Here is a 12530-nt window from a genome sequence, read left to right as displayed (position 1 = left end):
TTTTGTGTGTGGTGTCATTTCATAGTAAAAAGATGGAACAAATTTTACTGATGTAACAAAATTTTAGAAATGAACTGATAAAAGCAGAACCAAACCCAGCAGTTAAGAGTCAGCAATCATTGCATTTGGGCAGGTAATCACAGAACACTTGAAATGGAAATACAGTTCAAGTACATAACTATTTAATACTCACATAACTTTATTACTCTAAGAAATAAAATGCTGCTCATCCGCATTTTGGTCTAAATCTATTTTATAATATTCAACAATATTAAAAAATCTTAAAACCTATCAAAAGACACTCTTGCAGATTAAATACTTAACCATAAAAACAAAAATCTTAGTTGATGGACAAAGCAAATACAACACAATTTTTATAGAAAATTTTATTCAACATACAACATTTTCCAGCAAAAAGGCAATATACAGGAAAAGATTTCATACACTGCTACGTGAATTAAAAAGATAGAAGGAAGAGAAATTGTGAATTGCAGATTTCTATTTTACTGCACTCAACTAGACACGCTGCTGCAATTAGCTTAAAAAAAACCCAGTCTGAAATAAAACTACACGCAATGAATATCAACATCAGTGACTTTACCTGCAGACTCCTCCATGGGAATTTTATCCTTAGAGTGTTAAATTGTACATGTTCATCATTAAATATACATTTTTTTTGTATTTTTTTTGAATTTTTACAAAGTCAACAGCTTACTACTTACGTTATTGAGCATGCCCTCTGTGCTAAAGGCTGTTTTTGTCATGTTATAATTTTTCACATCTCACCATGACAAAATAGAACATTCAGATTTTTCAACTTTGCCTTTTCCAGCCACCACTGTTTTAAAACCAACTCCCCACAGGCAGCACAGTAAACCCCACCTACTCCAGTCAGTTACCATTTGGAAGCACCAATGGCCATAGCATCAAAGTAAAACAAGCATAGCCAGATCTACAAACTCGCACCAGGCAGGATACAATGAGTACTGATTTATTATTATTGCCAAGGTGTTCTACAAAGAGTATGGTATGGGAACAGAAACCAGGTCATGTTTAAAAACAAAATCAAAGACCACATTCAGCTGGGAGAAAAAAAAAATCTCCTTAATATTAAGTGCCAACAACGTGCAAGATGTAGTACAGACACCATTTATTAATGCTGTGAAAGTAGGTGGTGTACAAATTCACAAAAATTCTGAATTCATCCAAACTACCTAAATAAAGAAAAACTATCCAAATGACTGTAAACATGAACATGCTGACTGCTTCTTCAAGCATTTGTGAAGTTTCACAACACTTGTAATTAACAGCCAGTCAAAGATGTGAATCCTATGCCATCTGCTGTGGGTTATTCTAAAAGGCATGAAACCATTTAGCAAATGACTAGCTGTTTTCTTACTACTCAGCTCCTTCACTATGCTGCCACATTTTTTCACCTTTATAAGAAGAACTCACACCTGACTGCATTGCTCTTTGTAAAGGGTAAATCCATTTCTTTGCTCCATCTGGAAAATAGGCAGTCAATTGGTACAGGGAAGCCAAACCGAACAGCCTCAACAAAATAAAATTAGCATCAGCAGCAAATCCTGTCGCTGAAGACTTTTGACAAGGTGCACTTGTACCAAAGTTTTTTGTTACTGTTGTTGGATAGGTGCACAGTGTCTTTTTGATTCTTTAAATTTGTTTTTTCAGACACACAATTTTGACCAAGTCATTTATTGGTGTCAGTTGTGAATCTTGATCGCTTTTTCCAGATATGCATAGCGACTTCTCTTTGGAGCTTTATTGAAGTGATCAAGTCCCAACCATGGCCTTGGCTGGGACATATTACCTGGAACAAAAAAAATACATTAGATACTTGATTAATTTTGATTATATGTAACTCAGTTGTTTATCATGAATAAACTGAAGCTTTCATATTGATTATCATCACTTAGGACCACAAAAACTAAAACACAATCATCAAGGGTGTTAAAGCCCATGCATATAAATAAGAAGAAACACGTTCTCAGAGCTTCCCACACTTCTTAAAACATAATGATGCCACAGCCATTTCTCCACCTGCAGCAGACTTCTCACTGTAAGCAAACATGCTTAAAATTTCTGCGATGAAAGCTCCATTATGGACAAAAACGGAATTGCTCAGTTTCATTTTACTCATTCATAAAATAAAACTCATTTGTATCTAATGAAGGGCCTCAAAGACTCAAAAGGATGAACTCTGAAGTGTCCCCTTCCCCAAACACACACGTTGCTGCCCGACTTGGAACTTTTCTGGCATTTTGTTTCTAATTTAGATTCCCAGCATGTATATTCTTTTGATTTTCATTCTAGATTCCAATAGTAAAATATATCACCGTCTAAATTTGCCACACATATATGCCCAGTGTATATGGGTCATTAAAACTTTAATGCTTTTGTTTTAAAATTCACAAATTCTTGATACTATTAGCAAGGACCTGCTTTATTGTTCAAAGTGATGACTGCTGAACCAATGAAGATGCTCCTTTTGTGCCATTGGAGAAATACTTCACCAAAGCAGCACTAGCAGTCGGAATAATCCCAGTCACCAGAACTAAAGCAACAGCTTTACTAGCTAGGCTACTGTGTTGAAGGGGCTTGTGAAACATTCTTCAAGTTTGCTTGCCCAGAAATCTGCCATCATATCTGCTTTATGATGACATACAAACCACAAATGTAAGCAACAGGTCCGTAATAGAACCAACTTCAAGTGTAGACTGATAGCAAAAGAGGAATGCCAGCACATCACTCTTCTCAATCTTACATTCTGAAAGGTTTTTAAATGTGGGCTACTGACTTTCTGTCCAATAACCAATTCTAACCATGTCAGTACATTGACTTCAATTTCATGCACTCTGTTAACCAACCTCCTGTGCGGGCCTTAAAAGCCTTTCCAAAACCCAAATATACCACTTCCATTGATTTGTTCTACTCATATCCTCAAAATTGTAACATATTAATAAAATGAGTTTCCCTAAATAACTCCACATTGTAAAATGTTTTATTATTACATTGTCAGAGAACACTACAGCACAGAAATACGTACTTTGGCCCATCTAACCCAAGCCAAACATTAATCTGCCTAGTCTGATCGACCTGGACTCTCCTATCCAAATTTCACTTAAATGTTGAAATTGATCCTACAGCTACCACTTACACTGGGAACTTGTTCCACACTCAGCACCCATTGAGAGAAGTAGTTCCCCCTCATGCTCCCCTTAAACATTTTACCTTTCATCCTTACCCAATGACCTCTAGTTCCAGTCTCACCCAACCTCAGTGGAAAAAGCCTACTTGCATTTACCCTACCAAACCCCTCAATTTTGTATATCACTATCAAATCTTCCCTCAACCTTCTACATTCTAGGAAATAAAGTACTAATGTAATCAATCTCTTCCTATAACCCAGGTCCTAAGGACTCGGCAACATCCTTGTAAATATTCTCTGCATTCTTTCAACCTTAATATCTTTCCTGTAGGTAGATGACCAGAACTTGATTCCAAATTAGGCCCAATCAACATCTTATACAACTTCAACATAACATCCCAACTCCCATACTTAACACTTTGATCTATGAAGGCCAACATGCCAAAAGCTCTTTATGACCCATCTAATCATAGTCACACTTTATTGATCCTGGGGGAAACTGGTTTTCGTTACAGTTGCACCATAAATAATTAAATAGTAATAAAACCATAAATAATTAAATAGTAATAGGTAAATTATGCCAGGAAATGTCCAGGACCAGCCTATTGGCTCAAGGTGTCTGACTCTCCAAGGGAGCAGTTGTAAAGTTTGATGGCCACAAGCAGGAATGACTTCCTATGACGCTCCGTATTGCATCTCGGCGGAATGAGACTCTGGCTGAAAGTACTCCTGTGCCCAACCAGTACATTACGTAGTGGATGGGAGACATTGTCCAAGATGACGTGCAACTCGGGCAGCATCCTCTTTTCAGACACCACCGTCAGAGAGTCCAGTGTCATCACTTTCAAAGTAGCGTGAATCTGTATTCCCAGATTCGTCAGTTCTACTGCAGTCTTCAGTGCCTTACCTCTCACTGTGCAAGTCCTACACTGGCTAGTCCTTCCAAAGTCTAACATCTCACACTTGTCTGCATGAAATTCCACCTGCCATTTTACCAGCTCATCCAGATCATGCCGCAAGCATTGATAGCCTTCCTTGCTGCCTACTACGGCACTAATCTTGGGTGTCATCTGCAAATTTACTGATCCAGTTGACTACATTGCCATCCAGATCACTGACATGATCTTCATGAGCTGTTGCAACAGATCCAGCATTGATCCCTGAATCATACCACTTGTCACAGGCCTCCACAGACAGGAACCCATCTATTACCATTCTCTGGCTTCTCCTACAAAACCAACATCTAATCCAATTTACCACCTCATCTTGAATGCCAAGCGATTGAACCTTCTTGACCAACCTCCCATGCGGGACCTTGTCATAAGCCTTGCTAATGTCCATATAGACAACAATCACTGCTTTGTCTTCATTAACTTTCCTGGTCACTTCACCAAAAAAAAAAAAAAAATCATTAGACATGATCTACCACAAACATAAAATCATGATATCTACGACTTATCAGTCCTTGTCTATTCAAATAGCGAATTCCAGCTAATTGGGCCATCAGTAATTGGCACAGCAGCTTATTTGGGACAGTTTTTAAACAGAAACTAATTGAGAAAATAGCTGGGACTCCTCCCTAGTTTATTTGAGATACTGTGCCACTTAACTGGGATAGAAGACTGTTGCTGAACCACTTCTAACTGGCTTCAGTCAGGCGTACTTGTGTCCAATTATCTACTTGGGCTGACAGATGCCGATTCAAAGACCTGTAACTTTTGATAACTTGTTTATTCAGACTTAAAAATTTCACACCCATGTCAAGATGCCACAAAAGATTTGATACTAGCTGAAAATATTACGCTACATGGCTGTGCTGATTTTATTTACATATAATCAAACAGTAGCATACACTGGACGAATTCCTCCATCAATAGCCTTTAGGAACTAATATAGGACTACAGTCATATTTGTAGCATTTGAATTTGTTCTGTATTTCATTTAAATACATAACTTGTCACAGTTAAACCGTAGTTTGTCCTTTTAATATCTTTTTAAACTATTTCTATATAAAGCTTCAGCTAATAGGGGCAGCCACTTAATTGGGCCAAAAAGTAGTGGTCCCAATGAACCAGAATCCACTGTACTTCCAGTTAGGGTGCCTTAGAATACCTTCCTTCAGGTTTTCTGCACCAAACAGCACAGTTGTCCTCATAAATTTAGTCCCCCTCCAGACTGCTGCCTTCACTAAAGTAATCAAGGGAAATAATGCATTTTTCAAAAAGGGCCTGAAATCAACATATGGACTTTAATGTTCATTATTTATTCAAAATAATAGACTTCACAACATTTTAAAATGTTGCACATATCTGCTATCTTAGGCGTTTATGGGATATTTCTCTGAAATTAGTAAATTCCACTTTACTGTAGATTGCAAAATGTACGCCATCTCAAATTACAGGCTAACATACTCAAGGGAGGTAGCAGCTAAACTCCATGCAAGCTTGAAAAGTCACATTCACTAGAAGGAATAAAGATTTATTTTTGATCTGAGCTCCTGCAACTTGCATTATTTAAAAAAAAACTTTTTTTTCCAATTGGCTAATTCAATGTTTGTCACAGGGTTATCATTCAACTTCTCACTTGTGCTGTTTAATTCTAGCTTTTTAAATCATAACCTTATTTAGAAATATACTTTTTTAATGTAACTAGGACTTCACCACAAATTCTTATTTTAATGCTTCTGGAGAGGATCTTAGGTTACAGAATGAAAGGCAGGTGGCATTGAGTTCTGAGAAGTGCTGCATTTTGAGTTCTAAGGATAGGACATACACCATAAATGCTACAGCTGACAAAGTACAAGCACTACCAGTAGATCCCAAAACATTGTAGCATTAGTAGACAAAGTATTGAAGCAAGTATGAGATGCTGGCTTTCATTGGCCAGGACACAGAAAATAAACCCAATAAAGTTATGGTACAACTTTGAAGCTTTGGCAACAAGCAATGTACACAATAGCCCACTGTAGTCTAACCACAGTATAGGAAGAGGTGGTTGCATTGCAGAAGGTGCAGAGATTTACAAAGATATCGCCTGGAATGGAATGTTTCAGTGAGAAAGTGGATAGACTGAGCTCATTTTCCATGAAGCTGAGGGGTTATGTCTAACATGAGCAGCAAGGTGGTTACAGTGGATATGAGGAAAATAAACATTTCACCCTGAGAGTAGTTGCAACCAGGAATGCACTGCATGAGATGATAGACAAACGTATACATTCAACAATAAAAAGTTATCTGGATAAGCACCTGAATCGCGTAGGCACAAAGCAGATGGATACCTGATGACTGGCATTGCTATACCGAGTCTGTTTCTGTGCTATTATAACCCTAGGATAAAAATCTTCCTTATCCACTTTACCTGAATCACATACTTGTTGGCATCTTAAATAAATATCCCAGTCAAATCTGCTCTGAAGAAACCAACTCTAGTCCAGCCAAACTTCCCCAACCCTGGTTGTAACATGCCTTTCCTGGCCCACTCCCTCCTTTGAATTGTTATGTCCTTGCTAGAATGTGATAACCAGAAATGGACAAGCTACATACAGTGAGGTGTTTAATGCAGTTCCAAGTACCTCTTTCCTCTTATTTTAACAGTCTTGATTAATCAAGGGAAACATATCTTAATCTTTTTTTAACTGTCTTGCTATCTTTGAAGATCCATAGAAATGCCCCAAGACCCTTCAGTTATCTACAGTTGCTCATGGGTTCATTATCTATTCAGAAATTTGATGACAGAGGGAAAGAAGCAGTTCCTTAAATGTTGAATGTGCGTCCTCAGACTCCAGTACCACCTCCTTGATGATGGGTGTTCTTAAAGATAGAAGCTGCCTTCCTGAGGCGTAGCCTTTTGAGGGTGTCCTTAAAGCTGGGGAGGCTATTGCCCATCAAGGAGCTGGCTGAGCTTACAACTTTTTTCTGATCCTGTGCAATAACCCCTCCATACCAGATGATGATGCAATCAGTTAGAAGCTATCCATGGTACGTCTGTAGAAATTTGCAAATGTCTTTGGTGACATACCAAGTCTCCTCAAACTCTTAATGAAACATAGCCACTGTTGTGACTTTTTTAAATGCATTGATATGGGCTCAGGATAGATCCTCATAGATATTGACGCCCAGGAACTTGAAACTGCTCACCCTTTCCACTACTGATCTCTCGATGAGAACTGGTGTATGTTTTCTTGACTTCCCCTACACAACAGGTCAGCAGTAAGGATGAAGAGCTGCAGTTGCTTCATGTAAAAAGAAGCAGCACCAAGCATCTCCATCCACCTTCAGAAGGCAGTAAATAATTGAAGACTTGGAAAATGGCAGAAAAGTAGCAATGTCAGTACGAGGTAGGGACTGAAATGCATAGTAATAGAAGATGAAAAATGACAGGGACAGGGAGAAGAACAAAGGCAGTGAAAGGAAAGTAACAAAAAAAAAGTGAGAATACTAGATGGGATTAGCAGTTAAAATCCATGCAAATACATACGTTACTTCAGCATGGTTGCAGGAAAGCTCCAAAAATTAAGACAGCTGAAGTGACACCTCACACAGTTAGTGGTCCCATAGAAAAAATGTTAACAGTAAAATGCACTAATTATGACTGAATGGTATGCTTTTACAGTGAACTGGTGATCTACATTTCTTTGGTATACAGTGAAAATTCTAATGCCAATACACAAAATCGTGAAACTGGCTTTGCATTGGATTTGGAATCCAATACATAGAATTGCAAATGTATCTCATCAAGTCCATGTCAGCTTTAGTCACAAAAATAACTTGGAATGTATTATGCCACAGAAGTAGCCTTCAATATTGAAGATCCTAACATCTCAGTTTGGGATCTTGTCAAAGAATGACCAATACTTCATGATTTTGCTGTTATTTTCAAAATTCAGATTTTCATGCAAAGACACAAGTTACATGTACAAATAAATCTTTAATCTATTCCCAGTGTTACAAAAGCTTACCCGTTAACTGAAGAGAATCTGGAACAGGCCAGTCTTCTGAAAAAAAAGCCATGTATATAAAACTCCCACAAGAGATGACCCTTACTGCCCTCGTATTACAAACACAAGAAATAAATAATGACCATGGTTATTTCCATAAAATTTCTGGAATCAACTTAGCAGTATTTTAAGCATTCCAACCAACCCTTTTCACTTCCAAGAGAGAAAAAAAATCTATTGCTACTCACTGGGCTGTGGTTCAAAATCTTTCAGGTTGATTTCATACTCGTCCTCATTTATGTACTGCTGCCGACCCATCATCACAATCGCAAACTTGAACTTTAAAAAAGAGATTTGATATTTAATATTAATTCTAAACAAAGCAAAGTAAATGCAATTGCATTTATTGCTCAAACAAGAGAAAATCTGCAGATGCTGTAAATCCGAATCCAAGCAACACATACAAAATGCTGGAAAAACTCAACAAGGCAGGCAGCATCTACGGAAAAGAGCACAGTCGATGTTTCGAGTGAAAACCCTTTGGCAGGACCGGAGAAAAAAAAAGCTGAGTAGCTTTAAAAGGCAGGGGTGGGAGAGAGAAACGCAAGGTGACAGGTGAAACTTGAAGGAGGAGGGATGAAGCAAAGAGCTGGGAAGTTGACTGGTGAAAGAGACACAGGGCAGGAGAAGGGGGAGTTTGATAGAAGAGGACAGAAGGAAAGAAAAGGGGGGAGGAGGAGCACCAGAGGGAGGCGATGGGTGGGCAAGGAGATGAGGTGAGAGAGGGAAAGAGGTATGGTGAATGGTTCTTCCGTCCTTGCCACATCTGCTCTCTGCTTTTCATTCCAGAACAAAGGACATGCTGTCCTTTAAAGATAGGGGCTTCCCTTCCTCCACCATCAACGCTGCCCTCAACCGCATCTCTTCCATTTCACGCATGTCTGCTCTCACCCCATCCTCCCGCCACCCTACTAGGGACATGGTTCCTCTTGTCCTCACCTACCATCCCACCAGCCTCTGCACCCAGCACATAATTCTCTGCAACTTCCACCACCTCCAACGGGATCCCACCACCAATCACTTCTTTCCCTCCCCCCGACTTCCTGCTTTCCACAGGGATCACTTCCTACACGAATCCCTTGTCCGTTCATCTACACCTGCCCCTACCCTTCTTCACTCACTACCATTCAAGGCCCGAACAGTCCTTCCAGGTGAGGCGATCCCACTTGTGAGCATGCTGGGGTCATATATTGTGTCCAGTGCTCCTGGTGTGGCTTCTTGTGTATCAGTGAGACCCGATGTGATTGGGAGACTGCGTCACTGAGCAACTACGCTCCAACAGGCAGGATTCTCCCAGCGGCCACCCATTTTAATTCCACTTCCCATTCTGATATGTCTATCCATGGCCTCCTCCTACTGTGGCAATGAGGCCACACTTAGGTTGCAGGAAGAATAGCTTATATTCTGTCAGGGTAGCCTCCAACCCGATGGCATCAACATTGGTTTCTCGAACTTCTGGTAATGACCTTCCCTGCACAACCGTCACCATTCCCCACCCCCCTTTTCCCTATCTCACCTCATCTCCTTGCCTGCCCATTGCCTCCCTCCAATGCTCTTCCTCCCTCCTTTTCTTTCTTCCATGGCCTCTGTCCTCTTCTATCAGCTCTATCTCTTTCGCCAATCAACCTCAGCTCTTTACTTCATCCCTCCCCCCTTCAGGTTTCACCTATCACCTTGTGTTTTTCTTTCCCACCCCACTCTTAAAATCTTCTCCTTGGCTTTTTCCCCTCCAGTCCTGCTGTACTCTTTTCCACAGATGCTGTCTGGCCTGCTGAGTTACTCCAGCATTTTGTGTGTTGCATTATTGATGTCTCTTCTTTTGCAGAAAGCAGTAAATGTATTTATTAAACAATTATGAATTGGAAACAAGAATATTTGCTTTCTCTTATCGACTACCACAATGAATTAGAAGGTCAAAATTCAAAGCACTTACTTTTTCAAACTCCTTCTCTTGGACTTCCAGTATTCCTTGAATTCGTTTCATAATCTCCCTGAATGGTTCGCTCTGAAATGTATAATACAGGTGAACTCTTGCTCTTCAGAAACATCGTTAAAAAGTTTCTCAAAATGCTCACAAATATTTCACGTTGAACTTTTATAAACCGGTGATATTCTATTGATATACCTAAGTGTTTGATACACGAGGCAGCTCACCTGGCATATCCGCAACAAGAATGGAATTCCAAAAGTGCCAAAAACTTCTTTGTGAAAATGTGCCACTGGGATCAGTAACTCATTCTCTTTATCCAGTTCTACCTGATCTAGAGGAACCTCCTGAGAAATGTCAAATCAATACACTAATTAGAAAGTTTTTTTTGAAGTTAGAATGTATATTAACAGTCTTACTAAAATAATGTACCTCTATTCTGAAAGTCCGGCTCGTTGCTGGAGATAAACATTCTAACAGCTCATCTTCCTGATGGACTCCAATTATTTTGTAGCTTACAATTTCCAGTAGCCTAAGTAAAAGCAAAAATAGATACAAATTGTCTTTTCTTAAAGTTAATGCAGAATAATTTTTAATTCTCTTTTGACTGCTCAAATATGATAGAACCATATATTATCCATTCAATTGGACCTGTTTTGATTGCAAAAAAAAAAAACCTTGTCTCTAAATTTTTAGCATTGTTTACAGAAATTGAGCCAGGAACATCTGACCATATATTATCTAGGAATCAATAACGACTAGATAGCAATACAAAACCCTTTGAAGCACACAATTTGTTTTTCATTGTATAAAACAATCTGGTGAATATTAGTTAGCATCTAAGCATTACTTTCTTCAGGCAAATATGTTAATTAAGATCAATGCCCAGCCATTAACCCGTATGAAAATTACCAGAATGTGAAGGAAGGTAATACTACTACTTGAAAAGTTAAACGCGCTGAATTTTTTTTTGGATTAAACAATAAGACTACTGATTTCGTGATATGGATTACCAAGAAATAACAAAACAACATATCAAAACAGTTTACTATTAAGTAATTTACACTGGCTATATTAACAAGGTGATCACTACACAATTCTTACCTCAGTTTACTGGATCCTTTATCTGACAACTCTACAGCTTTCTTACATTCTTCCAGTAAGTCACGGACACAACCATGCTTATCAGGATATAGTGTTATCTCCTGTAATAAAACCAAATAATGATTAACAAATGTTTAAACCTATTTACAGCTGCACAACCCAACAGGCTACCAGCAGCATTCTTGTGGCTATATTGTTTGTTACTATGTGGACTCAACTATACTGGCCAGACACACCTGACCACCTGATGGATTTCAGTTCCAATCTGACCCATGCACAAAAAACATTTTCATAGTTTGAAAAGTATTTCAAGTTAAAAAAAAACAATACTCTCGTAAAACTATTTGAATACAAGAAAATAAATATAAAATCTGAGCCAACTTCCTGTGGCTGATTCTCCCAATACAGTAATGATCGTTCAGATGAATAGGGTCACGCCATGTATATTGGGCAAGTCCAACAACAGGGCGGGGACCTGAATGCAAAGTGCATCTGGTAGAATTCTCAGTTGATGTCTGCACTGTGTCCCATAGTCACAGTGCCAAGTCCTACAGGCGTCCAGGTTCAGACTGGCATATGACCTCCAGCTTGTTGCTGACTTTCACATCACAATATACAAGTCTGAAAGCCAAAAGTAAATTGGCCATTTACTCAATCTTAACACTCCAGTGAAATTGATACCCTTATTCTTAGGCTACACGTTGGCAGCAACTGAAAGATAAGTTTACAATATTATAATACGATGAAAGAAACAAGTACTGGAGCACAATTTTTCAGAACGATAGAGATCCCGTACCTTTACGGCATATCTTTAGTGTTAACAGACCATATGGGAAATGAGTGAAAGATCATCTTTTCATCTTACCATTGTGCTTACAAATCCTGGTGCAGGAATACTATAAAAAATGTTCCAGAGTTAACAAAGCAGCAAAGCATTCTTCAGCAATAAGAAAATGTGAAATAACAGACTTTACCCAATCTCATTAGAGGTGTGAGGAGAAATGTGTTAAGATTACACATCTTTGAAATTTGCTTTGTCAGTAGATACTTAATCAAGAGGCCATTTAGGGCACAGATCAAAAGTTTTTTTGGTGTTAAGAGAATAATACGCTATTGGGATAAGGCAAAAAATGAGGTTTATTTGGAAGTTAACACTATTGAATAGAAGATGGCCTGAATGCTCTCCTGCTCACGTTTCTTGCGTTGGTACTTGTTATGAAATTATACAAATCTTATCAATGGTCAAATATTATGATTCAACTTTCTGGCAAAGAGTCATATACAGGGATGAGGAACATTGAACCTAGAAAATGGCTTCTAAAATAACTAACTGT

The 12530-nt window shown here is 38.7% G+C and overlaps 1 protein-coding gene across 6 annotated transcripts in view; it reads right to left on the bottom strand.

Moving 5' to 3' along the window:
* Window positions 1-387: 387 nt before the first annotated feature.
* usp7 (ubiquitin specific peptidase 7 (herpes virus-associated)) overlaps window positions 388-12530 on the bottom strand; it is a 74836-nt gene continuing 62693 nt past the window's right edge. For 3 of the 6 annotated variants that reach the window (XM_072268958.1, XM_072268959.1, XM_072268956.1), the window contains 7 exons: window positions 11197-11297; window positions 10525-10624; window positions 10320-10439; window positions 10099-10170; window positions 8354-8444; window positions 8127-8162; window positions 388-1831 (listed from right to left, as the gene is read on the bottom strand). In XM_072268958.1, coding sequence (XP_072125059.1) covers window positions 1725-1831; window positions 8127-8162; window positions 8354-8444; window positions 10099-10170; window positions 10320-10439; window positions 10525-10624; window positions 11197-11297 — 627 coding nt within the window. In that variant the 3' untranslated portion in view covers window positions 388-1724. The remainder of the gene's footprint in view (window positions 1832-8126; window positions 8163-8353; window positions 8445-10098; window positions 10171-10319; window positions 10440-10524; window positions 10625-11196; window positions 11298-12530) is intronic. The other 3 variants (XM_072268960.1, XM_072268961.1, XM_072268962.1) reach the window with 1 other exon arrangement.

The sequence above is a fragment of the Mobula birostris genome, chromosome 9 (genome assembly GCF_030028105.1).
Source record: "Mobula birostris isolate sMobBir1 chromosome 9, sMobBir1.hap1, whole genome shotgun sequence".
Lineage (NCBI taxonomy): Eukaryota > Metazoa > Chordata > Chondrichthyes > Myliobatiformes > Myliobatidae > Mobula > Mobula birostris.
This window is presented reverse-complemented; position numbering and strand designations above follow the sequence as displayed.